The 27,476-nt window shown below is 56.1% G+C and overlaps 1 protein-coding gene across 2 annotated transcripts; it reads left to right on the top strand.

Moving 5' to 3' along the window:
- Positions 1–27,476, top strand: PLOD1 (procollagen-lysine,2-oxoglutarate 5-dioxygenase 1). 2 transcript variants are annotated; one of them, XM_033843178.2, is made up of 19 exons: positions 1–218; positions 6,935–7,026; positions 8,879–9,012; positions 9,476–9,639; positions 10,797–10,909; positions 12,716–12,779; positions 14,080–14,177; positions 15,041–15,142; positions 15,716–15,847; positions 17,332–17,453; positions 19,383–19,487; positions 19,915–20,040; positions 20,327–20,468; positions 21,095–21,208; positions 21,873–21,938; positions 22,582–22,686; positions 23,922–24,068; positions 24,837–24,962; positions 26,376–27,476. In XM_033843178.2, the coding sequence occupies exons 1-19, from the start codon at positions 143–145 to the stop codon at positions 26,529–26,531; spliced, it is 2,184 nt and encodes a 727-aa protein (XP_033699069.1). In that variant the 5' UTR covers positions 1–142; the 3' UTR covers positions 26,532–27,476. The 2 variants fall into 2 exon arrangements, with proteins under 2 accessions (XP_033699069.1, XP_073651996.1); XM_073795895.1 differs by lacking the exon at positions 1–218 and adding an exon at positions 1,689–1,711.

The following is a 27,476-nucleotide window of genomic DNA, read 5'->3' as shown; positions in this document are numbered from 1 at the left end:
ACCCTTCCCCCCCGGCAGCACGGCGCGACACCGCCCCCGGGGCGGGCCCAGTGCGTGGCAGCGGGATCGCCGACCCCGTCGGGAAGTTTCCAGCCTGCGAACGAGCGCCGCTGGACACGCCGGACGTTCCCAGACACGGACCATGCGGCTCCAGCTGCTCCTGGCCCCGCTGGGCTGGCTGCTCCTTGTCGAAACGAAGGGTGATGCCAAGCCGGAGGGTGAGGGCTCCGGGCCGGGGGCGGGAGGGGGGATCCGGGGCCGGAGGTGGGGTGGGGGGGATGGGGGCAGGTGGGCTGGTCTGGGGGCTGCCTCCGTTAGGACCGGCCTGTAGGGGAGGCCTGGGCTTCCGAGGGGTTCTGGGTTCAGGCCAGTTGTCCACTGACTCAGTGGTGACTTGGACAAGGCACTTCCCCTTTTAGGGTTGCGTTTCCCACTTTCGGGCAGCTGGAGGGGAGGAACGGCCCAAGTCCCGTTCATTACCCAGAGGGGCAAATAATAATAGCACTCATAATAATAAGGACGATAACTACGTTTGTGGGGCACTGGCTATGAGTCAGACGTCGATTAAGCAGGACCCTAACCTTCAGAAGTGCATCCTTCTGTCATTTCCATTTTCTAGCTGGGAAAACTGAGTCTCCAGAGTTGATTGACTTGCCCAAGGTCACACCGCTTGTGGGCTTTGAACTCAGGATTCACACCTAGGCCTCATAACTATGGAGTGCGGGGCACCTGGGTGGGGTGGGAGACAGAAGGGGTGGCTCACATCACAGAGCCGTTTGTACTTTCACCCGTGTCCTCAGTGGTCTGCTCTGCCCCTCCCAGGTGGGTCTTACTCTCTCTGGGTTGCACATGAGGAAACTGAGGCCCAGACAGGTGTAGTGACTGCCCAGGGGGATCCAGCTTTGGAGCGGTGGGTCTCAGATCTGCTGGACTCCGGGTCTAGTGCTTTTTCTACAACCCCAAGGCAGATTGGATTTCAAAGTGTGTCCCACTATCCTGAGCGGGTGCTACTCTCCTCCCCAGCCCTCCCTGGACCACCTGCAGGGCCGCCCAGTCAGCATCTGAGAGCCCCAGGAGGACACAGACCACTGGCAGTCCCAGCGAAGCAGAGCCAGACTGACCACACCCTCCATCAGCCCCCGTTCCCCTTGGCCCACTCTTCTAGGGAAACTGGGAACCAGAGTGGGGCAGGATGGTAGTTTAGCAGACCCTTGGGCCAGGAAAAGGGATAGGAACCACCATTTCTTGAGTACTTCCTTTGTGCCAGGTTCTGCCCAAGGCCACGCGTCTCCCGTGGTAAAACAGTGGTGCTTAATCTCCACAAGGCTTGCTGTTCTAGCCTGCAAAACAGGTGTGATGATGCCTGCGCCCTAGAGCTCTTGACAAGGATTCCGTGGGATGAGGCCTGTTGGTGAGAGTTCAGCTCAATGCCCAGCCCATAAAGGCATTTTCTTTCTTGGCCCAGCGCTGCCAGCTTTCCTGGAGTATCCCAGCAGGACAGTAAGACAGGTCAAAAAATACAGTGAGGGAGGTGCTAAGCACAGGGCTGGGCTGGTGGTGTGTGCAGAGGTCCTGTGGCCTGGGTCCAGTTGCTGGCTTTTTTCCCCCTGGGCCTCTCTTCCCTCTGCTTTTGCTGATGTAGGCTCCCTCCACCCCAGACCATCCCAGGAGAAAAACTCCAGCTGCCCAGGGAGGTGATGAAGCCCGGGAGGTGAGTTGGAGGGACCAAATTGATGACAAGGCTTCAGGTGCCCTGACCCCTAGCAGGTGACGGGAGGGGACAGAGTAGACACAAGGCAGCCCCCACAGAGGGTACAGGATTCAGGGTGTTGCTGAGATAATCCAGGTAAAGCACCTAGTAGATAGTAAGCGGGTCCCCAGGCATGTGGCGAAAGTCAGGCCGCTCTCAAGTTTGAGGCCCTGTGCTTCCCTTGCTCCATTCAGACCCTTTTGATACATAAGGAATCATTGGCCTCATTTTACAGATAGGAAGACTGAGACCCTAAACGGTTAAACACCTGGTCTCAGGTTGCCACAGCTGATTGGAAGTAGCATCATTGACTGGGACTCAGACCCTCTGCTCATTCCTGCTGACCCCCAGCTCCAGATGGGGGGGCAGGTGTTGCCGGGAGATACACGGATAGAAAGAGGGACAGTTGTCCCTTTCAGCGTGCTCCCAATCTGAGGGAGGACACAGAGCTCCTCACCCCAGTGGACGCCCAGTCTGATGGGGGAGACACAGCCCTCTGCTCCCAGAGAGCCCTGTGCCTGAGGGAGGAGACAGTGCCCTGTGCTGGGGGGCCCCCAGACTGATGTGGGGGAAAGAAAAAGGCCTTCAACAAAGCGGCATCCAAACAAGCAAATTTGCACAGAGCTGAGGGGGTGGGAGAGTCCAGGAGCAACATGGTCCGTCCTTCTTTTTTTTTTTTTTTTTTTTTTGTGGTACGCGGGCCTCTCACTGTTGTGGCCTCTCCCGTTGCGGAGCACAGGCTCCGGACGCGCAGGCCCAGCGGCCACGGCTCACGGGCCCAGCCGCTCCGTGGTACGCGGGATCCTCCCGGACCGGGGCATGAACCCACGTCCCCCGCATCGGCAGGCGGACTCCCAACCACTGTGCCACCAGGGAAGCCCCCGTCCTTCTTTTTGTAGTTGCTTCTGGCTGAGACCCCCTGTCTCCCTGGGCCCATGCCTTTCCCTGCAGGCCTTCATCTGGCCACGGAGAGGGAAGGAGCAGCCTGAGCCTGATGGCCGCTGAGACCTGAGACTCCAGGGATGCCGGTTGGTCTTGGGTGGGAGCTTCAGGTTGTGCTGTTCCGCTGCAGGAAATGGAGAAGCAGGCAGACCCAGCTGGCTGTGTGTGTGTCAGGGCGGGGGAGTCTCAGGAGCCCTGAGGTGGCAGAAATGAGTGGGAGGCCAGACCTGGGGAAGAGGCAGGGCTGGCTCCAGCCCTGGGAATCCCCATCTCCTGGCTTCCGTTCCAGCCCCAGGTGGGTGTGGGGGATGGGAGAGGAGCTTCATTCATTCCCGCCTCCCCAGAGAGCAGCCTGGGTGTGTCATGACCGTGCCTAGGGAGCCAAGGCCACACGCTGACCCTCCACCCCCTTGCCTGGACCGGCACTGCTTGGGGAGAGGAGGTGGCATCTGAGGGAGCACAGCCGAACGGGGCCTGAGTCCTCAGCGTTCTCTTAGGATCCCAGAGAGATGTCTGCACTCCCCGCACGGCCCCCGTGCCCCCCCCCACTCCCCGTCATTCTCACCCTCAGGAAGGCAGCTCCTCTCCATCCCTGCCCCCCAGGGCAGCACTTTAATTCCCTGACCAGGGATTGAACCCGGGCCCTTGTCAGTAAAAGTGCAGAGTCCTAACCACTCCTGGACCGCCAAAGAATTCCCTGGTACTATTGTTATTACTCCCATTTTACAGATAAGAAAACAGAGGCACAGAGAGGCTAAGTTACTGTCCCAGCAATCTGTGGCAGTTGCCACTCCACTCTGCTCTCTGGTTTGTCTCTGCTGACCCTGGATCATGGGTCATCCATCTGGGGAAACCACTGCTGGACTTTGAGCAGCGGGTCAGGGGGACCAAGAGCCCTGTATGTCGGGCCTCATGTGGGCCCTGGCCTCAGCCCAAGGCGGCTGGCTGGGCCAGACAGAAGCAGGTGGGCGGGGCCCTGGGCCACGTTGTCACCTGTAGGCTGCCCAGAGCTCTGGCTGTGCAGTGAGTTGGGAAGAGACCTCATCTGGTGACTGGAGCGGGTGCCCACACTGGGGAGGCCTGAGAGAAGGTGGCTGGAAATGCTGGATTCAGTCTACAGCTGGGATTCCCAGCATTCCGGGTTGTTGGACAGGGAAACAGTGTGGTGAAGGGCATGGGCATTTGGAATTCCAGCTCGTTTCCTCCTCACTTCGAGGTCCTGTGACCTCGAGGTTATATAGCCTCTCTGTGCCTCAGTTTCCTCACCTGTAGAAGGGGGGTAGAAATATCACCTACCGCACAGGGTGTTGATGGTTAAATTTGATAACGAATGTAACACGCTTCACAAGGTGCATGGCACCTAGAAAAGGCTCAGCAGTGCTAGCGCTTCCTAGTCACCTCCACAGGGCTCCTGAAGGCCAGACACTGCACCTGAGGCCCAAGTCACACTCACTCCGAGTCCTGGGGAGGGGGAGGGACACCAAGGAAATAGAGACGTGGGCCTGGCCTGGCAAAGGGAGAAGCAGGTTTGTACCGGTACTTCACCTACTGTGCACACGGAGACTTCACGGGCCGAGGACTGACTGGGTAAGGGGATGAGATTGAGGAGGGCTTCCTGGAGGAAGTGGCCTGGGGCCTTTTCAGGGGAAGGAGCAAGTTTTGCAGGCAGGACAAAGGAATGGGGTGGCTGGATTCAGCGACGCAGTTTCATGGGGGTGTTGAGGGGTGATGCCAGGGTCCCTTAGGGGAGGGGCCTGCCTTGAGTTCTCTTGCTGTGAACCACCTCCCAGGCCCCTGCATTGGAGCCCAGAGTCAGAGGACCAAGGGATGGGTTTCTAAACGTGGCTGACATCAGAAATCACCAGGGGAATGTAGGACAAATCCAGACTCCTGGGTCCATCTCTGATCTGTGGTCCTGGGGCCCAGGAATGTGGATGTCACAGCCTCCCTTGTGATGCCGATATGCAGGCAGGTTTGGGGCCCTCAGCACTGGGGGATTTTGTGGGGTCCTTGGCCAGGAGAGTGGGCGTTGTGTTGCCCAAGGAACCCAGGATTTGTTAAGGCGCCGTTGCGAGCACCTGGCAGGAAAACTGAGTGGAGACAGGCTGGGCAGGAGGAAGGGGGCATGGCCTGAGCTGGACACTCTCATTAGACAGATGGAGATGGACGCCTGGCCACGTCCCAGGCCTGAGCGGTGCATGCACAGGTGAAGAGAGGGGATTCTGGGTCCGGGTATCTGGGTCCAAATCATGGTGCTGCCACTTCGTGGCTCCCTTGGGCAGGTTACCCTGTCTGAGTCTTGGGTTCCTCACTTCCCCTCCCCCACTTCCTGACTTCAGGAGCCCTGGTCCAATGGAGAATCCAGAATCTCACATAGATACACACGCTGGCTTTTTCCATCCATGAAATGTGACACTCTTCCTGTCCCCAGCAGCCCCTGTTGTCGACACGAGGGCCTCAGAGCTGGGGCTCTGGCTGTCCTTGCCTGAGGGCAGACTTAACCATCCTGGCAGGAGCTGGGGGGAGCCCTTCCCCAAGTGTGAGCAGCACCCCTCTTTCCTGGACCCCAGGGTCAGATGGTGAGGTCTCCCCTCTCCGTATCTGCCTAATGAATCCACCCGCTTCTGCCCCAGGTCTCTGGACCCACCCGCAGCAGATTCTTGCCAATCCTGGCTGGGCCACCTGGCACCAACCCCTTGCTCTGGGACCAGCAGCCTGCCCCTCGGCTCAGCCAGCTCTGTCAGGCTGGACTCCTTTGTTCTTTTAGCCCAGGCTCCTCCTGACTTCCTGGGGAGGTCGAGGTGGGAGGGCCTTACCTGCCTGTGCTGGCCTGGCCACTTGGTGAGTCTGTTCACCCAGAAAAGTGTTAAGACCTGGACCCCAGGGAAGTAAGGCTCACCTAGTGAAACAATGATGGGCGCTGCAAAGTGGGGTCCTGCCCTCTGCCCAGAGAGAGGTCAGGAGAAATCCAAGAAGGCTTCATAGAGGTGGTGGCAGGGAAGAAGTATCACTGGCCCTGGGACCTGGAGGAAGGTTAGAGAAAGAGCAGAGAGAGGAAGCCCTAGCAGGAGGGAGGAGCCCAGCCAGGAGGAGGGCCCACTCAATGGAGGGAATGAGTGTGTCACCAGGCCAATCAACGGGGGCCTTGAATGCCAGAGCAAGGCGTTTGCCTCTCAGTAATAAGCACCAATAATAGCTTAGTGTGTGCCAGTATCCCAACAAGGATTTTACAGGCCTGATCTCATTTAATTAGTCCAGCAGCCCTGGGAGGTAGGTACTACTACTATCCCTATTTTACAAGGGGGAAACCAGCTCAGAAGGGTCAAGGACTTTCCCAAGGTCACACAGTTGGTAAGGAGCAGAGCTAGGAGCCTAACCAGGCCAGCTACAGGGAATTTTTTTTTTTGTTTCTCCTGTGCAGCGCAGCATGTGGGATCTCAGGTCCCCGACCAGGGATTGAACCAGGGCCTCAGCAGTGAAAGCCCGAAATCCTAACCACTAGGCCACCAGGGGACTCCCAGAGCCTTCACTTCTCGTAGAACACAGCCTCAAAGTATGGTCTGGGAGGTGCTTCTTCACGGCTCCCAGAAATGGCATCTGGGAGTGTTTTCAGCAGGTTCTGTTGCAGAGGTGAAGCCACACTACAGAGCCCAGAGAGGTCCCTTGTTAAAAAGGTAGCATAGCCGCTCTGGCCAAAGGCCAGGATTTCAAGTCAGTTTCCACTGCAGGCCAGCTCTTATTGGTTCTCACAGTGTTGGGAGAATCCAAGGCCAAGTGAGGCTCAGCAAGAAAGTCTGTTGGGATTGATTAGCAATGTCTGCCCTGAGTGCGGGCATGGAGAGCTGTGATTGTTGCCAGGCTAATGTCTGATATTGGCCAGAGAGGTCCTCCTGTTGTTCAGCATTCAGAGCGAATCCTTTCCTCTGCTCCTAAATCCAGAGAGACCCAGTCTCACAATGCAAGGTGCAGACACCTCTGCTCTGGGTACTTTCTGCCACATTGGTCAGTTACCAGATGAACGGAGCCCTGAAGGAGAATTGGGAGACCCAGGTTATGTCCCAGCTCTGTCATTAACCAGCTGAGTAGTCTTAGGTGTGTCTCTTCCTATCTGGGCCCTGGGCCCTTGTCTATAATGGGTTGACATGAAGATACGTCCTGTGGGATTTGACACATCCCGCTGGGCACGGTCATCCATTCCTGCTGTCACCTCTCTTCATCCTTCATTCCCTTCTCTGTCCCTAGACAACCTTTTGGTCCTCACGGTGGCCACAAAGGAGACCGAGGGCTTCCGACGCTTCAAGCGCTCAGCTCAGTTCTTCAACTACAAGATCCAGGTAAGGGGCTCCCCAGGTGGGGCAGAGATAGCCGAGGGGTGGTGGGAGAGTCCAGGAGCTGGATGTCTGCCTTTCCCAAACTGACTTGGGCCCAAAGGGAAATCTTCTGGAAAAGTAAGATGGGAAGAACATAAGCGAAGTCTAGGAGGTGCTGGAGATAGAGGGTGTGTGGAAGGTGAGACTCGAGAGGTATGTGGGCGTACTCATGTTAGTGCATAAGACTCACCTGGGGACCTGTGGCTAGTTTAGAGGGTAGGGCCTGGGGATCAGCATTTCCACAAGGCCTCCCAGGTGATTTGGGGATGCCCTTGTCTGGATATCTTACCTGTATAAACACTGCTGTAAAGAAACACAAGCTAATGCCATGTCCACTGGTGGCATGGATTTCATGTCCTGTGCGTGCAGTCTGTGGGGCTGAGCCCTGCAGGGAGAGATTCCTCCATTTCACTGAGTGTGCTGAGTGCCTCCTTGTGTCAGGTGCCGTGGTTGGCACTGGGGACAGAATGATGGACGAGACAGACCAGGGCACTGCCTACACAGCTTGCAGTGTAGTGGCTTTAAGCCAGAAAGAAAGTGTATTCGTTTGTGGCTTCCCTGGTGGTGCAGTGGTTAAGAATTTGCCTGCCAATGGAGGGGACAGGGGTTCGAGCCCTAGTCCAGGAAGATCCCACATGCCGAGGAGCAGCTAAGCCCATGCGCTGCAACTACTGGAGCCCGCGCACCTAGAGCCCATGCTTCGCAACAAGAGAAGCCACTGCAGTGAGAAGCCCGCGTACCACAATGAAGAGTAGCCCCCACTCACCACAACTAGAGAAAGCCCGTGTGCAGGAACAAAGACCCAATGCAGCCAAAAATAAATAAATAAAATAAATAAATTAAAAAAAGTTCAGTCTCGGCCTTAGCGCCATCTTCGGAGAAACCTCCGCGCCATGAGAGCGAAGTGGAGGAAGAAGCGAATGCGCAGGCTGAAGCGCAAAAGAAGAAAGATGAGGCAGAGGTCCAAGTAAACTTGTACACCCATGGAAGCCACAGGAGCAGAAACACGGGAAGCCAGAGGCCAGGGACGCTGGTACAAATTGTTGGACTGCTTGCCTACTGTCTAGAATTTGTCTCAGTGGATCTGGAACATCGATGGCCATTCTGATCGCCTCGACCGCCTTTGAGAGACCCACTTTGCTCGTATCAAAACGGCCCCTTTTGGCCCTTTGCCCTGGACCTTTTGACATACTGGACTAGTTCTATTCTCAGTTGTGGCTGAATGTAACATGTAACAATAAATCATATCTTTTGCTGTCTTAGCTGAAGAAAAAAAAAAAAAAAAGTTCATTATAAGAAAGTGTATTAGTTTACATAAATGGGGCTTGAGGCAGCGGGTTGCTTCAGGCATAGCTGGATCTAGGCGTTCAAGCAGCATGGTAAGGGCCTTGTCTTTCCATCTCTAGGCCCTGTTTGCTTTCATTTGCAGACATGCTCTCTCTACATGGTAGCAGGATGACCACCAGCCATAGACCCACATGCCCCAGCTTCACAACCTCAGCAGAACAAGACAACCTTTCCTTACTTTTAACAGAACAGTCCCAGGGAAGACTCTGATAGGCCCTACTTGGGTTACATGCTCAAACTCATGGCTCTGGGAGAGATGGGATACTCTGATTGGCCAGCCATGGTCACATGACCACACCAGGAGCCTGCTCAGCCCCACTTATGTCTTAGAATGGTTTCCCATGGGGAGGGGAGGAGGTGCTGGACACAGACAGAAGCACAGATGTGCACTGCCCAGGTGGGGGTGGAAATTGAGCTGGCCAGATCTTTTCTTTACCAAAAGCTCATGTTAAGGGGCCTTTCTCTGCAGGCGCTGGGGCTGGGGGAGGACTGGCATGAGGAGAAGGAGATGTCGGCAGGTGGAGGGCTGAAGGTTCGACTACTGAAGAAAGCCCTGGAGAAGCACGCAGACAAGGAGAACCTGGTCATTCTCTTCACAGACAGGTAGGCAGCTGAGAGGTAGAGGAATATTCTAGAATGAGGTCCTGCCAGGACATCAGGGATGAGGGGGGTTACTCTAGCTAAGGTTGCCTGCAGTTTTAAGGGGTCTGTGAACCCCAGAAAAGACCCATGTCCACTCTTGGTGAAAAGATGGGTGGGGGGACCTGCCCAGGTATGGTGAGCTATGCTTTGAGTGTGAGATGGGCACAGATTATGGGGACCACGTCTCTGCCCAGGAAAGGGGTGGAAACGTGGTGGGCAGGGGCAAAGGCAACAGAGCAGATCTATTTCCCAGACGTGGCCTGGGGCTGGCGTGGGAGGAGGGGGCGGAGCCTTGATCCCTGGTCTCCTCCTGCCTGTGCCCTCCTGAGCCCCTGCCTCCCTCTCCCCCGCCCTGCTCTCCCCCGCCCCTTCTCCTCCCTGTTCACCTTTGCCCTGCCCTGTCTTCTCCCGGCTCTGGCCATAGCTACGATGTGGTGTTTGCCTCGGGGCCCCGAGAGCTCCTGAAGAAGTTCCGGCAGGCCAGGAGCCAAGTGGTCTTCTCTGCCGAGGAGCTCATCTACCCAGACCGCAGGCTGGAGGCCAAGTACCCGGTGGTATCTGACGGCAAGAGGTTCCTGGGCTCTGGAGGTGAGGGGCCCGGGTGCAGAGTGTGTGTCAGGCTGGGCAGGCTCCAGAGGGGTCCGTCTGCTGCCCGGGTGCGGATCCCCCCCGGCTTGACATCCCATGCGGATGGCTCACGGGTCCTGAATGCAGAATGACCTCAGTAGAACTCCTGATTTTTTAACCCTTAAATCAGCTTCTCTGCAATCTTCCTTGTCTCATTCAATAGCCCCCCATCTGCACAGGGCAAAACAGGGAGTCGGGAGTCACCCCTGATTCCTCCCTTGCCTTCCCGCACCTTAGTCCATCAGCAGGTCACACCACTTCCAGTTCAAAAGATCCCTGGAATCTGCCCTCTCATGTCCACGCCCCTTGCCGCTGCCTCATGGGGCCCCTGGCATAGGCAGTAGTCTCCTAACTGATCTGCCAGCCTCCACCCTCGCCCCTTCCAGTCCATCCTCCACCCTCCACTCGCAGCCGGATGCGAGTCTGCACACATCACTCAGTGACTTCCTACTGCACGGAGAATAAAATCCATATTTTATTTTGGATTCCTCTGTCCAGCCACGGAAGGGGGATCCGCCCCCAGGGACCACGTTTCCCCATTGGCCAAGAGAGTTAGCACAGTCCAGATGGCCTGGCCCTGGCCCAGGGGTAGAGGTGTTCCCTAGGGCAGGGCCCTCCCTGGCTGCCCACCTTCTCCCTTTTCTCTTCCCTTCTCACCAGTCTGCACTGTAGCCTGGGGTCTGTGTGGGCCTTACCCTCTAAGCCCTCCTGTACTGTGTGACCTTGGCTCAGCCTCTGCCCTTCTCTGGGTCAAGTTTCTCAGATAACTAGAAAAGGGGCTCCAAGCCTATGCCCCACCAGCCCTGCTCTCCTGGGCTTCTGGTCTAATTCATTTATTCACCACCTGTGTGGTGCCCAGGACCTGAGCTGGTGCAGCTTAATGGACACCACTGATTTTTCTCTCTGGGCTCAGTGGGAACTTGTCACCAAGTGGCATTAACTGGCAGGCTGTTTCCAACCTGTAGACATCACCTCTTCTCAATCCAGGAGGGCTTCTGAGAGGAGGTGGGGCTTATGGGTAAGGAAGAGGGAGGTGGATGAGAGGGGAGGCTGGGAAGAGGCCCCTGGCTTAGAGGCCGGAAGCTAAGTGTCTGTCTCTGTGTGTCCCCCACCCCCAGGCTTCATCGGTTATGCCCCCAACCTCAGCAAACTGGTGGCCGAGTGGGAGGGTCAGGACAGTGACAGTGACCAGCTCTTTTACACCAAGATCTTCTTGGACCCGGAGAAGAGGGTAAGAGGCAGTGGGTGGGACTGTGGGATCTTGACGCTGGATTCCCCCAGACCAGGCGGCACTGGGAGCAGCCCTTGCCCCCCAGGCCTGACCCCCTGGGTTGGGCATTGACACTCCATTTATCTATTCTTCGATTCACTCATTTTTTCAGCAGGTATTTATTGAGTGCCTGTGGTGTGTGAGACACTGTCAGGTGTAGGGCAGGGATATGGCAATGAACAAGACAGTTGGGGTCTCTGCCCTCGTGGACCTTCAAGCTGGGGACACAGGGAATTTACAGCCTCATGTCAGGTGGTGAGGATGGTCATGAAAGGAACTGACAGGCTGAGCCGCCCCTGCCCAACCCTACCTGGAGGGTTTCTAGGGGGCTGATGTGATCTTGGCTGGACCTGGGCCCCAGAAGCTAGGCCTCTCAGCCTGTCTCAAGGCAGGGATCATTGGGGAATTCCCTGGTGGTCCAGGGGATAGGACTCTGAACTTTCATTGCCGAGCATGCGGGTTCAATCCCTGGTTGGGGAACTAAGATCCCTCAAGCCACGTGGCAAGGCCAAAAAAAGAAAAGCAGAGATCATTGAGGGGAATGGAGGCCGTAGAACTGGGCCAGTGTAGCCCCAAAGCCAGCCGGTGTCCTCTGGGCAGGCAGGAAATTTAGGGAGCCCTTGAGGGGCGTCAGTATTCCTGGATTCTTCCCTGCTTACCCGCCCAACCCCTGTTTATTCTGTGCTGCGTGATGTAGGGTAACTCACTTTCCCTCTTTGGGCCTCGATTTTGGTTATCCATGAAATAATGAAATGAAGCAATTGGACTTGTGCAGTGGAAACTATGAACTTGATCTTTAGTTAGCTCAGTCCTTGCTCCTCCTTCCCCTTTGCCTCCAGTGACATTGCTAGGAGAAGCCCATGGTCTAAAACAAAACAGTGGAGCTGTTCTCTGTGGGATGAAGGCTGAGCCTAGAGTGTCACTTGGCCTGGCCTTGGGCTCCATGAGACACAGTCAGATCTCGAAGAGGCAGCATTATGCAGTGAACGTGGACCTCAGGGCCAGGCTGCCAGGCTCAGATGTCAGCTTAGCCAATTACTAAGTGTGTGACCTTGAGCAAGTTATCCAACCTCTCTGTGCCTTGTTTGTTTTTTTAAATTTTTATTTATTTATTTACTTACTTATTTGGCTGCGTTGGGTCTTCACTGCTGCACACGGGCTTTCTCTAGTTGCGGCGAGCGGGGGCTACCCTTCGTTGCGGTGCGCGGTGCGCGGTGCGCGGTGCGCGGGCTTCTCATTGCCGTGGCTTCTCTTATTGTGGAGCACGGGCTCTAGGCACGTGGGCTCCAGTAGTTGTGGCACGCGGGCTCAGTAGTTGTGGCTTGTGGGCTCTAGAGCGCAGGCTCAGTGGTTGTGGCGCACGGGCTTAGTTGCTCCGCGGCATGTGGGATCTTCAAGGGTGTTGTGTGGATTAAATTAATGTACATATAATACTTAGGATGTGATTGGCACATAGTAAAGTGCTAAACAAGCATTTGTTGTTACTATGGTGGTTGTAGTAGTTGAACCAGCTGTTTCCTTGGATTCCTTCCAGTTCTGAGAGTCCCTGGTTCTCTATGAATAGAGCCACTAGACTAGTAGATCCCAGGGGCTTGGCCACTGGCTGGCCTTCCCAAGGCTCCCAGCTGCCCTGATGTGACAGGGCGAAGTGGGTGTGGGGAAAGGAAGTGGCAGAAGTGGGAGGACAGATTCCCCACACTGGGTGATGGAGCCTTGTCCTCTGCCAGGGCCTGTCCCTGCTGCAGCCTGGTGCCCTCTTTCCTGCAGGAGGGGATCAACATCACCCTGGACCACCGTTGCCGTATCTTCCAGAATCTGGATGGAGCCTTGGGTGAGCAGCCCTGACAGGGAGGGGGATCCTGAGAGGAGTGGTAAGGAGATGAGGATTCCAGGCAGGGCCTGAGCCGAGGAGGTTCCTCTCGGGTTGTTGTGCTGGGATGTCACCCACCTCATGCCCAGGTCCCCAGAGACCACCTGGATGTCCTCTGGGGGCAGAACTGTGTCTCTCTAGGGGTGGAGAGAGGAGGGCTAAGAGGTCATTCCAGAGAGCCTGCCGGCCACCAGGGCTCAGCCTGGGAGGAGCTGGGTGATGCGCTCAGTGGGTACCGGATCCCTGCCCTGCATAACTGGTCTTTAGAGGTGAGCCTGCTTCACCTCCTTCCCCTGCCCTCCCACCTCCCAGGTGAAGACTTCCTGGGCTGGGGGCAGGGAGTTGATGGATGACTTCGGGAGCAGAGAGGCCCCTTGGCCCTTGAAACCACAAATGCTCTTGGCCTGGTCCTGTCGGTGGCTGGCGATGACATTGCTTTGCCACTATCTTGCTGGGTGACCTCAGGCAAGACACGCACACACACCCCTCAGGCCTCAGTTTTCCCATGCTTAGAAAAGAGAATTTGGACCAGATCATTGATTGGTGATTTAACGGGGTAAATGGACCCCTTTGAGAATCTGAGGAGAGCTCCGGCTCCCCTCCCAGGGAGGTGCAGCAGCATGGCACGCTTTGGCCTGTGGGTTCTGGGAGTTTGTGGACCTCTGTTAAGAAGCTGGGTCCAGACCACCTCTTAGGTGGATCGGGAGCTTGCACAGAGGGGCTCCCATCACGTGATCACCTACCACAAAAGGCCTCCCAGCCCGGCGTCTTCTCAGGCCTCTGGGAAAAGGCCCTTCTGCCTTTTATAACTGTCAGGCAAGGCAGCGTCCTACCCGCTGTCTTACGTGCAGACTGACCAGGTCAGAGCTAGGATATTGGGACCCAACTGCAGGGGCTTTCTCCACCGGGACAGGATCTGTCCCTGCCCGACCCAGGCCTCCCTGCTGGTTGAACTGCACCTGGAGCTGGGATGTTTCAGGTCTTTGCTTGCTCCCATCCTCTGCTTCTGGCTCTAATAAGTAATTATTAGATTGGATTCCATGCTTAGCACGTGCCAGGCGTGGTGCTAAGTACTCGCAGGACACGGAATCCTCCCACTCTAACCCCCATTTTACAGATGAGGAAACTGAGGCTCAGAGAGGTGAAGTGACTAGCCCACGGCCTCACTGGGGGAGGCTTCGGATTCCAGCCCATCCTGTGAGCCCTGGAGCTTGGCCTGTGGGCCTGATGCTGGACACGTCTCTGATCTCTGCCCCCACAGATGAGGTGGTGCTCAAGTTTGAAATGGGCCAAGTGAGAGCAAGGAACCTGGCTTACGACACCCTCCCAGTCCTGATTCATGGCAATGGGCCTACCAAGGTAGGGAGGGGCCCCAGCTCCCGGGGGAGAGTGGGATGGGGGTCCAGAATCCCAATTGTGCTCCCACTGTGACACCACAGCTTCTCCTTGGGGTCAGGGCCAGCCACCTGGGACCCACTCATTGCCTCTGACCTCACATCTGAGTTCAGTATGGTGCCTTCTCTCCTTACTGTGGTGGTTGGTGATGCCCTGTCCATCTCTGCTGGACCACAAAGGAGGCTCCTGTCCGTATCCAGGCCCAGACTGGGCTGCCCTGAGTCATCTGTACTCTGCCACTCCCGGGCAGGCTTGTTTCTACATTCAACAAACATCGATTGAATGTTTGTAGCAGGGCCTGAGGACTCGCCAGCCCTGAACAGGACAGACTGTTCCCTGTGCTCCCAGAGCTACAGAAGGGGCGGGGGAGCAGGCCAGACCCAACTGGCCCCTGGGGAACGGTCCCCTGGATCACAGCACATTTCTTGGAGTGTGGTCCTTGACCACCCTCGTCGGAATCACGTGGGCGGAGGGGAAGGAGAGGGTGTTCAAATGCAGATTTCCTGATGCCACCCAAGAGCTGCTCATTTGGAATGTCTGCAGGGGTGGGGCTCAGGAATCTGCATTTTCCAAGCTCCCAGGAGATCCAAAGATGAAGAAGCACCAGAGCGCTGAGTCCTCCCTCGGCCCTCCCTCAGAGCAGCTTTGGTGATCTCCAGGGGGACGGACATGCTCTCCAAGTCCCACCCCAAATAAAGCCACATTTCTGCCCCCTTAGGGGAGGCTGGGGTGCAGGCCCACAAGGGGCCCAGGGAGATGTGCCTTGTTGGTTGGAGGGGGCGGGGGGGCTGAGCCTGTTTCCTCTCAGACCCCTCGTCTCCCCACAGCTGCAGCTGAACTACCTGGGCAACTACATCCCACGCTTCTGGACCTTTGAGACGGGATGTGCTGTGTGTGATGAGGGCCTGCGCAGCCTCAAGGGCATCGGGGTGAGGCTGCTGGACCCCGGGGTTCCGTCCCTCGGGCAGGGGAGGATGGTGGATTCTGGAGACTCTGTTGCCTTTGGTGGGAGGTAAAGGGGTCACCTCCCTGTCTGGGGTTCCATCCTCCCCCGCCTCACCTATGCACCTCCTCCTGGAAACCTTCTCAAACTACACGCTCCAGCTTCCCCCAGATGCCTACGTTCCGGTTTCTTCTGCCTGGTCCTTCGGGTACTCCTGCAGCCTTCTCCCCATCCCACGAAACTTCCTCCTCATTTAAGGCCCACCTCAGACCCCATGCCAGCCAAGCCCTCCCGACGGCGTGCCGTCAACCTGTCCTCGCTCCACGTCTGGGCTCACGCTGCTCTCGTCCCCGGCAGGGACAGCCTCCTGCTGCTTCCCTGCCAGTCCCTGCCTCTGCCATCTGCACATCCTGCTCGGAGCGCCCCGTCCCAGGCCCCTTTCCTGCTAAGTCCGCAAGCGTCTGCCTGTGGTCCATATCCCTCAGGCCATCCTCGGGGCTCAGCGGTGGCGCAGTGGCTGGACATCGCCGGACTCTTGTGCCGCCCTCTCCCCATGCAGGATGAAGCTCTGCCCATGGTCCTGGTTGGCGTGTTCATCGAACAGCCCACGCCGTTCCTGTCCCTGTTCTTCCAGCGTCTCCTGCGCCTCCACTACCCCCGGAAACGGCTGCGGCTTTTCATTCACAGCCATGTGAGTAGCAGGCACTTGGTGGGGTCGCCGTGTGGCTTGGGTCAAGGGCTCAGCCTCACAAGACGCCCTGAGACCTCTGAGGAAGTGACTGAACGAGGGTTGTCTGGGCCAAACGGAAGTGGGCAGTGGGCTGTATCCCCAGTCGCTGGGTTCACTCGGGAGTCAGACTGGCCGGGTTTGAACCCCAACATCACTGCTTATATTAGCTGTGTGACCTTGGGCATGTTATTTAACCTCTCTGGGCTTCAGTTTTCTCATCTCTTAGGTCTATTAGATAGGGATAATGTTAGAGCAGGCCACGTAGAATTGCTGCAAGGGTTAAACAAGTTGCATAGTAGGTGCTCTCAGCTGATGTCATTGTCATTGTTTCCCTTCCTGGTCCAGGCTGTCTTTCCTGATTTGACCTGGTGATGGTCAAATTGGTTTTCATTCTTTGAGTACCTTCTGAGGAATCGGGGGGGGCCTGGAGGCCTGCTACTTTGTGGCTCGCAGGGCTAGCTCCCTCCCTTGCCTGCCTCTCCTTCCCAGCCAGATAAAGTCCCACCTCTCAGCTTTTGCTGAGAGAAGCCAGATACGCTCTCCAAATTCTACCTGCTGTTTAGGCTCCTTGCCTTCCCTAGAGTCTTCTCAGCTGCCCCGTCTAGGGCCACCCCTTTCCGAGACCTCTCGGCCCTGACTGTCTGCACCCCACCCCCAGGGACCTGTGGTCCCCCACTCAGCTCAGCTCTGCGTGGGTCACAGACAGTCATTCAACTGTGCCACCTGGAAACAGGACGAGGGTGTAGGTCCTGCCCTTGGGAGGCTCCCAGCTTCCCTGGAGACATCAAACCTCACACGCATGAACTGTGACTTTGTATAGAAAAAGAGAAGTGTTCCAGGCAGTCTTTGAGGACCTGCTTTGTGCTCTGCCTTGTTGAGTCCTTGCAGTGACCCCGTGAGGGGGGCATGATCACCCTCCCATTTTACAGAGGAGGAAACTGAAGCTGAGACGGGTGAAGTGACTTGTCCAAGTTCATGCAGCGAATCAGAGCAGAGCTGGGTTTCTCTCTGAACCCTGGGTTTGTTTCTAAACACCCTGCTCCTTCCGCTTCCCGGTGCAGGGGCTCCAGGTATAAACTGTTTTTCAGAGTGCACTTTGAAGATCGCTTGGAGCATTTTATAGCAAAGCAGACTCCCCCCTGGGCCACACCCTGGCCCAGCAGAATCAGCGACTATGGGTGTGTGGCTTGTGCGGTGAGGGGCACTGTTCTGGTGACAGAGGCTCTTAAGAGGCCTGTGGGCCTGGCCTGGTCAGAGGAGGATGGTCCAAGGATGGCCAGGAAGGGCACTGCAGGCAGAAGGTCTGGTGTGGGCAGAGTTCTGGGGATAGGAAAGCAGATGGCCAGGGATGCTCCAGGAATGATGGAGAGCAGCTTGCAGTAGCAGAAGGTGCTGTGGTCCCTGGGGTGAAGCCTCATCCTCACCCTCCATCCCCTCACCCCCAGGAGCAGCAACATAAGACTCAGGTGGAGCAGTTCCTGGCAGAGCATGGCAGCGAGTACCTGTCTGTGAAACTGCTGGGCCCCGAGGTGCGGGTGGCGAACGCGGACGCCAGGAACATGGGCGTGTGAGTTGGGGGTGGCAGCAGAGGGGCTGCAGTATCAGGAGCACCAGGCGGGGAGACAGGTTCAGAAGGCTGTGTGGTCTCCAGCAAGTCCTGCCCCTCTCTGGGCCTCAGTGTTCCCATCTCTCAAATGGGGAAATAGTTGAGCCAACCTCGGTGCTCCTGGGAGGGGCTGAGCACTGTCAATTGGATTCAGGAAGCAAATGAGAGAAAGAGGAAGGACTGGAGGCCCAGAGTAGATAAATGCTGACAATAGAGAAACAATCTCTGATTTTTTTTCCTTTATCATTAAAACAAACAAGTAATTTGTGTTGACTATAAAAGAATTAGAAAGTCCAGATCCGAGACTGGCAAATGTTTTATAAAGGACTAGCTAGTAAGTCTGTGTAAATTGGCTTTGTGGGCTCAGCCGCGACCACTCAGCCCGGCTATTGGAGCATGAATGAGTGTGGCAGTGCTCCAATAACATTTTATTTATCAACACTGAAATTTGAATTTCATAGGATTTTCACATGACTTCTTTTGATTTTTGTGTTCCCCAACCATTTAAAAATGTAAAACTGTTCTTACAGAGTTGTGGGATGGGGTGGGGAGGGATGGATTGGGAGTTTGGGATTAGCAGATGCAAGCTATTATCTATAAGATGGATAAACAACAAGGTCCTACGGCTTCCCTGGTGGCGCAGTGGTTGAGAGTCCGCCCGCGGACACGGGGGACACGGGTTCGTGCCCCAGTCCGGGAAGATCCCACGTGCTGTGGAGCGGCTGGGCCTGTGAGCCACGCCCGCTGAGCCTGCGCATCCGGAGCCTGTGCTCCGCAACCGGAGAGGCCACAACAGTGAGAGGCCCGCCTACCGCAAAACAAACAAACAAAAACAACAAGGTCCTACTGTATAGTACAGGGAACTATATTCAATATCCTGCAATAAACCATAATGGAAAAGAATATGAAAAAGAATGTGTGTGTGTGTGTGTGTGTGGGTGTGTGTATAACTGAATCACTTTGCTGTACAGCAGAAATTAACACAACATTGTAAATCAACTATACTTCAATAAAATAAATTAAAAAAACACAACAAACCGTTCTTAGCTCACGAGCTAACCAGGCAGTGGGCTAGATTTGGACTGTGGCCCGTAGTTTGCTGAGCCCAGCACCAGATAAACAAAAAAAACATAGATTTTTTTTTTTTTTATGTAACTATTGTTGACTTACAATATTGTGTTAATTTCAGGTGTACAGCTTCAGATTCCTTTCCATTATAGGTTATTATAAGATATCGAATATCGTTCTCTGTGCTGGAGAGTAAATCCTTATTTTTTATTTTATATCTAGTGGTTTGTATCTGTTAATCCCATACTCCTAATCTATCTCTCCCCCTCCCCTTTCCCCTTTGGTAACCATAAGTTTGTTTTCTATGTCTATGAGTCTATTTCTGTTTTGTAAATAAGTTGGTTTGTATTACTTTTTTAGAATCCATGCATAAGTGATATCACATTTGTCTTTCTCTGTCTGACTTACTTTACTTAGTATGAGATTTTTAAGGCTTTGGGTACAAGTTGTCAGACTCTCCTCCAGAAAGGCAGAAACAGTTTACCCACAGCCCCGGGCAGTGTAGGCACCTGTCTGTGGGCCTGCTCTCGCCAGTAGCAAGGTTTTCAGGGCACTAGACACCACTTGCCAGGCTCTGGGCCTTGTCTTGACAGCTCCGTAGCCCAGGGGTTGGGTCTCAGAGTTGGGAGGGACCTGGAGGTGGCTGGTCCCAACCTGCAGCAGGGCCGGCCTGAACTCCCTAAAGACCCTTGGCTGGTACCTGGTGATCGTAGATATGGGCAATGGTTGGGGACTGCAGCCTGGGGGTAGCTCTGGGATCCTGGGTGGGGAGGCTGGCGCCAGAACCCCGTCCCCGCTGACCCTGTGTCCCCCTCCCTGCAGGGACTTGTGCCGGCAGGACCGTGGCTGCACCTACTACTTCAGCATAGATGCCGATGTGGCCCTGACCGAGCCCAAAACCCTGCAGCTGCTAATCGAACAGAACAAGTGAGGCTTGGGTGGGCTGTGCCTGCTGGAACAGCAGGCCCTCGGAGCCAGGGCTCACGATGTCCCTGGGCCTGGGCCTGGGCCTGGGGTGGGAGCCCCTCCCCTGTCTTTCTCCTCCTCCCCCGCCTTGGCCTCACCTATGACCCCAGGCTTTTCCCAGCCTGGCTACCTTGGTCTAGGACGTTCCCCACCTCCCGGCCACAAGCCCCAGCCTCACCCCCCCACTCCCATCCCCCCAACCCCCCCCAGCCTTTCCTGGCTGCCCTGTGGGAGGGAGCTGGCACCAGATGGGCCAGACCCAGCTCCAGGCCCTACCCTAGGGAGGTGCTTGCAGGGTGAAGGCACTCTCCCGCCCCTTCCCCATACCTGGGTCTGCCCCAACCTCCCCGTGGCAGAGGGACTCCCTCTGAGGTGCTTCCTTCCCCAGGAATGTCATCGCCCCGTTGATGACCCGCCACGGGAGGCTGTGGTCGAACTTCTGGGGGGCACTGAGTGCAGATGGCTACTACGCCCGCTCCGAGGACTACGTGGACATTGTGCAGGGGCGGCGTGTGTGAGTACCTGCAGGACGGGGGCACCCTCATCTGTTTCCCTCCCCAGTATTCCTGTCCTGTTGCTCTCAAATTCCTGTTTAACTGAAGAAAGGAAGACTGCAGTCAGACACACAGAAGGACTTTCTGATTGTTATCCTGGGCCCATGTGCCCAGGGTAGGGGAATCAAATCACCACCATCGTGCCCTCCCAGCCTGTGACTGCCCCTTTCCTCCTCCCCCTGACCCCCAGACTATGACCCCTCGCCATCGCCTGTGGCCCCCTCCATCTTCCTTTCTTTCCTTTAGCGGCGTCTGGAACGTGCCCTACATCTCAAACATCTACCTGATCAAGGGCAGTGCCCTGCGGGCTGAGCTGCAGGAGATGGACCTATTCCACCACAGCAAGCTGGACCCGGACATGGCCTTCTGTGCCAATATCCGGCAGCAGGTTAGCCCGGGCTGGGCAGTCAGAAGAGGCCCTGTTGACAGGGAAGATGGGCCACCTTGTCACCATAGGCCCTGCAGCTTCTGAGATCCCAGCGGGGCTGCTTCAAGGCTGCCAGGCCCTGGTGGGGGCACTTGGGGCCCCGGGCATGAGGGCTGGTCCTCGGGATCTGCAGGATCATTTTTTTCACACCACCTGTTTTCACACCACCTCTTTTATTTACATTTTCGACAGAGCCTAAAGAAAACTTTCTACCTAAAACTTTCCACCTTTACTCCAAGTAATGTGCCTGAGATGCCCTTACCCTATCCCCGTGCCCCACCCAATATTATTTTGTGGTTATTTTAAAGACTATAACGGCAGGGTAATGTTTCCCCTGTGCCCACAACTAACTCCAGGATCGGAACACCATCCTTTTCTTTTGCACATTCATTCTTTCATTCCTGTTCAGTCCTCCAGGAAGTCTTCCTTGATTGCATCCCCAGTGTCAGGCCTCATCCAGGCACTGGGGAGATGAGGTGAACTCAAATTCAGTGGGCAGAGGAGGCTGCAGTCGTGCCCCCCCACCCCACCCCTGGGGGCGTGCAGGGGAGAGGGAGGGTCTCTTCCATCCGGCCCGTTCTCCCCAGGATGTGTTCCTGTTCCTGACCAACCGGCACGCCTTCGGCCACCTGCTGTCCCTGGACAGCTACCAAACCACCCACCTCCATAACGACCTCTGGGAGGTGTTCAGCAACCCCGAGGTGAGGCCCTTCGTGGGTGGGCAGGGGTGGGAGCGGAGGAGACCCCAGTGATCCTGTGGCCTGAGGAGCCTCCCTCTCACAGCCTGACCTTGGCTGGGACCCCAAGCCACCCCCACCCCCGCCACCTCCCTCTGCCCCAGGGGCTTGTTGGGCAGGATTTCAGTGGGGAGAGGAGAATATCTCCAGAGGCAGCGCCGTCTGGTGGAGGAGGAACCAGGAGTCAGAGGCCGGGGTTTGTGGTCCATCAGCTGTGACTTAGTTGAGCCTCTCCACCTTTGGGGCCTCGGTTATCTTAGCTCTAAAATGGGTGTACTGTCCCAGCCTGTCTCACCTCTGAGGGTGTTGTGATGACAGCATCCCTAGACGTTGCAAGCTTGTGGCTGATGTGGGCACATGTACATACCTGCAGGCAGACCTGTACACACACACACACACATGTACACGCACATGCAGACACCCCCTCCTGCAGGCACACTTGTGGGCCCATCAGCTCACATGACCCAGTGGCACAGGCACATACCGGCTCCCCACCCCCCCCCACCCCACCCCCCAGGGGGCTTGCGGGGCAGAACTCCATCTTGGAGCAGCGCATGCGGTGGAACAAGGGGTGAGCCCGAGCTGGCCCAGGCAGGCCCAAGAACCCCACCTCTCCCACTCCCCGCAGGACTGGAAGGAGAAGTACATCCACGAGAACTACACCAAGGCCCTGGCAGGGAAGATGGTGGAGATGGTAAGGACTGGAGGCCGTTTGGGAACAAAGCTCCTGGATTCACATCCGGCACCTGCTGCAGGGAGGGGGACAGACAGCAGAGGAGCAAAGCCGGCTGACCCGGGCGGGGAGAAGGCACCTTTCTATGCTCTGGCACTGCTTGGGGTGAGGGAATGGACAGTGGGATGGGCCCCCTCCTCTTGCGGGCACTTTCCAACTGGAGTCTGCAGGGGCCTGGGGGTGCCTGACGCTTCCTCCCTGGCCTGAACAAGAAAGAAGAAAATATCCCCAAATGTGGTCTCAACTGTGGACCGTGGGCCTAGGATGAGAAACAAATGCTTCTCTGCTTCTCCCGGAGCCTGCGGGCCTCCGCTCCCTGGGGGCACTGGGGATACGCACGTCCCTTTCCTAGCCCAGGCTGCTCCTGGCTGAGAAGGGCCAGCTCTGAGCTCTGCTTCCTTCTCCCTTCAGCAGCTCACTGAGCCCCTGCTCCCTGGGGCCGCTGGTGGGGACATGGAGGGCCCACAGACTGGAGCGTGTGGGACTGGGCATAGACCACATGATGGGCCTTGCCTGTGATGGGTTCTGCAGAGGGCCATGGGGGCAGGGGGAGAATGTGGTGATGCCACTCTGGACCCTGTGACCGAGTCCCCGCCCTCCCCAGCCTTGCCCAGACGTCTACTGGTTCCCCATCTTCACGGAGACGGCCTGTGATGAGCTGGTGGGAGAAATGGAGCACTATGGCCAGTGGTCTCTGGGAGATAACAAGGTAGGGGTCCCAGGCGCCTGGACCGCGGCTGATGGGGGCCGCCCCTCCCACCATGCCTGCCCTCTGGGCTCTTTTCCTGGCAAGCCAGCCAAGCTCTCTGGGACTCTTGGAGATGGGGGCACTGGCAGGGGGGCCTGCAGGTACTGAGGAGTAGAGGGATTGAGAAATGGGATGGGGTGTTGGTCCTCAAGCTGCCACTGCCGCTGGGTGACTTTGAGCTACCTTAAGCTTCAATGGCAGGTTTTCCAGTTCCTGGTTTCTCATTAGAATGATGTAGCTTCCTTCCCCAGATGAGGCGTGGATGGAGATGGGGGAGGAATGAGCAAGTGTGGGACGCAGAAGAATTAGGAAGCAACAGCAGTGCCAAGTTCACCAGACAGCAGAAGCAAGGGGCATGGTGGATGTGACAGGCTGTGCACTCCCTGAAGGAGGGATTCATACCTGCAACCTGCACCCATCTTGGAAAGTTCAGGAACCATTTTTAAAGGCACATGAGCCCCTGGGCCTCTGTGCCTCAGAGACCAGCTAACCTTTGGGCTGGCAGCTTGCCTAAGCAGTGGTTCTGGTTACTGCCTAATCTACATGCTTGGTGGCAGAGCTCATCCGCAGAACCCAGTAACTCACGTAGCCCGTGTGTGAGGTCTGGTGAACCCTTGTGCTCCACTGACCGGGCCAGCCCTGGGATGCTAGTGCCCCAGCTAACCTGTGGCCTTCTGCATCGGCTTCCTGTGCTGTGTAACAAATCACCACAAAGTTTATCAGCTTAAAACAACACCCATTTATTATCTCCCAGTTTCTGTGGGTCGGGAGTCCGGCTCAGGGCCTCACAAGGCTGCAGTCATGGTATCAGCCGGGATTGGGGTCTCATCTGAGGCCTGGGGTCCTTTTCCAAGCTCATGTGGCAGAACTCATTTCTTTGCAGCTGTAGAATTTCAGGCAGCTTGCTCCTTCCAGGCCAGTAGGACACAGAGTCTCCCTCTTCAAGATCCTCCTTGAAGGGCCCACCCAGGATGAGTTCCTTTTTGATTAACCCAAAGTCAATAGACTGCTTACATTAATTACATCTGCTCATCCCCTTCACTTTTGTCCTGTAACCTAACCTTATCCCATCGGGTTCACAGGTCAAAGGGAGGGGATTAGGCAGAGCCTGTACACCAGGGGGCTGGAATTCCAGCGGGGTGGCAGGGGGCCCATCTTAGAGTTCTGCTTACCACACTCTCCTTGGTCACTTCCAGGACAACCGCATCCAGGGTGGCTACGAAAACGTGCCGACCATAGACATCCACATGAACCAGATCAACTTTGAGCGGGAGTGGCACAAGTTCCTGGTGGAGTACATCGCCCCCATGACGGAGAAACTCTACCCAGGCTACTACACCAGGGTGGGCGTGCCTGGGGTGCAGCCAGGATGAGGGCTTGGGGTGGAGTGGCTGGGGCTTGTGGGGAGGAGGGTGTTCCTGGCTCGGGGGAGAAGTGATGGAATATTTGGTCTCCAGGAGTGAAGTCTCCTCCCATCAGGTGTGAGGCAGGGCCCTGGGAGGCATCTAGGGTAATGGAAGGCCCCTGGGCCTCTAGCCTCTGACTCACTCCTTTGCATCTTTCCCTGTGTACTTAAATCCTGCCTCAGTGACTCCTATGCTAGCCCACCAAACAAGCCCCCAGTTAGCTGGCCAGCGTGCCCATTCCTTCAGCTCCTCCGTCGTGTGTCTTTTGACTGTCTCTTTGGCTTTTGCACTCCTTCTCTCAGTCACCTCCTCTTTAAATGGTTTTCTCCAAATACCTGCTTTGAGTGTGCCTGGGCCTTACCCTCAAGGAATCACCAGCCAGGACGGGTCGTGAGGATTAAGTTCATTTCCTTCCTTCTTTTTCTCCCCTCCTGTCCTCTCCATCCTCTCTTTCTCCCTCTCTTCCCTCCTTTCCTCCATGTCCTCCCCTTCCTTCCCTTTCCTTCTTTTCCTTCCCTTCCTCCCCACATTTTAACTAAGAACCTTTTCTGTGCCACGCACTGGAGAACACAGCATAAACAGACTGCTCTCCTGGCTAACGTTCCAGCGATTGGATGAGGGGTCCCTTCTATGCACCCCTGCCTTTCCCGGCCTTCGGGGGCCTCTCTCTAACTCCACTTCTCTTGTCCCGCTTCCTCAACGCAGGCCCAGTTCGACCTGGCCTTTGTTGTCCGCTACAAGCCTGATGAGCAGCCCTCCCTGATGCCACACCATGACGCTTCCACCTTTACCATTAACATTGCCCTGAACCGGGCTGGGGTGGATTACGAGGTGAGGGCAGGCCGGGGGGAGGGCTGGCTGGGGAGTACTCACAGCGTGGTCGGGCAGAGGGGCCCAGGGTATGCCGGTGCCAGGGAACCCGAGAGACAGGATTCCAGGTCCATGGGGACGGCTTCTTGGAAGGGGTGGGTTCAGAGCACAATTTGGTGGGAGGAAGAAGGCTTTAGACATAATAGAGCAGCGGCACAGGAGGACCAGGACCAGGCTGCCTGGACCTGGGTCCTGCCTCTCCCCTCACCAGCTCTCTGTAACATATAACCAGGCACGTTTCTTAGCATCTCAGTTTCCTCACGTCTTAGATGGGAAAACCTAGAGGGGCCCCCATAGAATGGTGAGAATTAGATGAGTTCATCCAGGTAATTGCTTACATGGACCCATAATGAGTACTCAAGGAATGATAGCTATTAGTAATCAAAAGCTTAGGGTTTTCTTCATTCTTGAAAGTAAGATGCAGCTTTGGGAATGACAGGACAGAGTTAGTGCAGGTGCGGGGCACAAGCCAGAGGCCAGAGGGGAGGGCTGAGGAAACCAGGAAGACGTGAGGGTTTCGAAGGAGCAGTTGAGGGCCTCAGGGCCCCAGGGAAGGCCTCTAGGTGTGATCAACTAGGGAGCCAGCCATTCATTCATTCACTGACTCCTTAAGCTACTATTTTCTAAGAGCTTTTTGGGACTCGGTCCTGAGCAGGCACTGTGAAGGACACCCATAAAAACACCTATCATTTTTTTGAGAGTTTACAATGTATCAAGGTTCTCATAGGGGATGATGTTGCCCCCCTCCCTGGGGGGGACATTGGTAATACCTGACGTTGTCACAACTCTGGGGGTGCTACTGGCATCTAGTGGGTAGAGGCCAGGAATGCCCAGGACATCCCCCGTAAGAAAGAATTATCTGGCCCATGGTGGTGATAGCTGTGCAGCAGTGTGAAAGTACTTAAATAACTGTACGCTTAAAAATGATTATGATGGTAAAGTTTATGTTATGTGTGTTTATCCCAATTAAAAAAAAAAACAAAACGGGGGGGAGAATTATCTGGCCCAAAATGTCCGTAGTGCTGAGGTTGAGAAACTGAGCCCTAAGCTCTTACTTGTATCATCTCATTTAATTCTTACCACCCTGTACAGTTTGATGCCCATTTTCCAGAAGGGGAAACTGAGGTTCAGGTTGGTCACAGAGTTGCCTCCCTGCAAGGCCAGCGCTCTGGGTCCCTTGCTCTTTGCTGAGTGTCTTCCTTAGGCAGCTCGTGGCCGTCGCTCTGCAAGGCATCCCCAGGCAGGCTGTGCTGAGAACCCCTTGGCTGTGATGGCTCAGATGGGAGAATGGGGGTAGTAGGGGAAGGGCCCAGCGTCCCATTGGGGAACTGGTGCTTCCTGTTGGGGAACTGACTGACACCTCCTGTCTCCCAGGGCGGAGGCTGTCGGTTTCTGCGCTACAACTGCTCCGTCCGAGCCCCACGGAAGGGCTGGACTCTCATGCACCCCGGGCGACTCACGCACTACCACGAGGGGCTCCCCACCACCAAAGGCACCCGCTACATCGCAGTCTCCTTCGTCGATCCCTAATTGGCCCGGCCCGGCCACCACAGACCTTTTCCTCTTTGTCAACAACCGCTGCCCAGCAGCCTCTGGGACCTCGGGGTCCCAGGGAACCAGATCCAGCCTCCAGGCTCCTGACGTCTCATTGCTCTTGGAGCCGCCATCCGAGAGACTGGGCCACAGGCTAGAGGCAGAGCACACCTCCTTGGCTGGGACCTTCCTGGTGCTCTGGACACAGCCCCGGGAGAAACTGTTCACTTTCACTGCTTTGTAGCAACTCGTCCTTTCCCATCCCTCTTCCTGAAAAACCCAGTCCCACTTCCTCTGCTTCTTCCAAGGGGCAACACTTGAGCAGAAGAGGGGCTGACCCAGCTGCCCAGAGAGACTCTCGGGGTGAGAAGCCACGCCCCAGAGCTTCTCCCCGGCAGAGCCGCAGCCCCGAGGACTTCTGCTTCAAGCTTCGGGGTTGACACCGAGACCTGGATCAGACTCAAGTCCCCACCCTGACCGTGGGACTGCTGAAGCCCCATCCTCCCTGGCTCCTATCATGAGAGCAAAACTCTGTCCCTTGGAGACGGTGACTCAGAAAACCTCCCGGGAGACAGGAAATGCACGGATGCCACAGCTCCATCCTCTACTTGACCTTTTCTGGGGGCGCAGAGCAGGGAGTGGTATGTCCAGACACTGCACTGCGTCACCCTGTCCTGAATGCCTCCAGAGAGAGGGACAGACAGAAACAGGAGAGTTTCTACTAAAGGTCATTCAAACCACTGAGTGGGAGATGCTGGGGTGGGTGGGTGTCTGCAGGGAGAAACTTTAACAGCTCACGATTGGCAAGGAAGGCCGGCTGTGGGTGACTTGGCATATTGGGTCAGGCAGATTGGGTGACTTGTGTTTCCCACACTTAGTCACGTGTGATCTCCATGTCCTTTGTATATTCCATAAATCCTCCGTATAAGCCAGGCACTGCTA

Source organism: Tursiops truncatus, chromosome 1, assembly GCF_011762595.2.
Source record: "Tursiops truncatus isolate mTurTru1 chromosome 1, mTurTru1.mat.Y, whole genome shotgun sequence".
Lineage (NCBI taxonomy): Eukaryota > Metazoa > Chordata > Mammalia > Artiodactyla > Delphinidae > Tursiops > Tursiops truncatus.
Note: the sequence above shows the minus strand (reverse complement) of the source record. Positions and strands in the feature narration are given on the sequence as shown.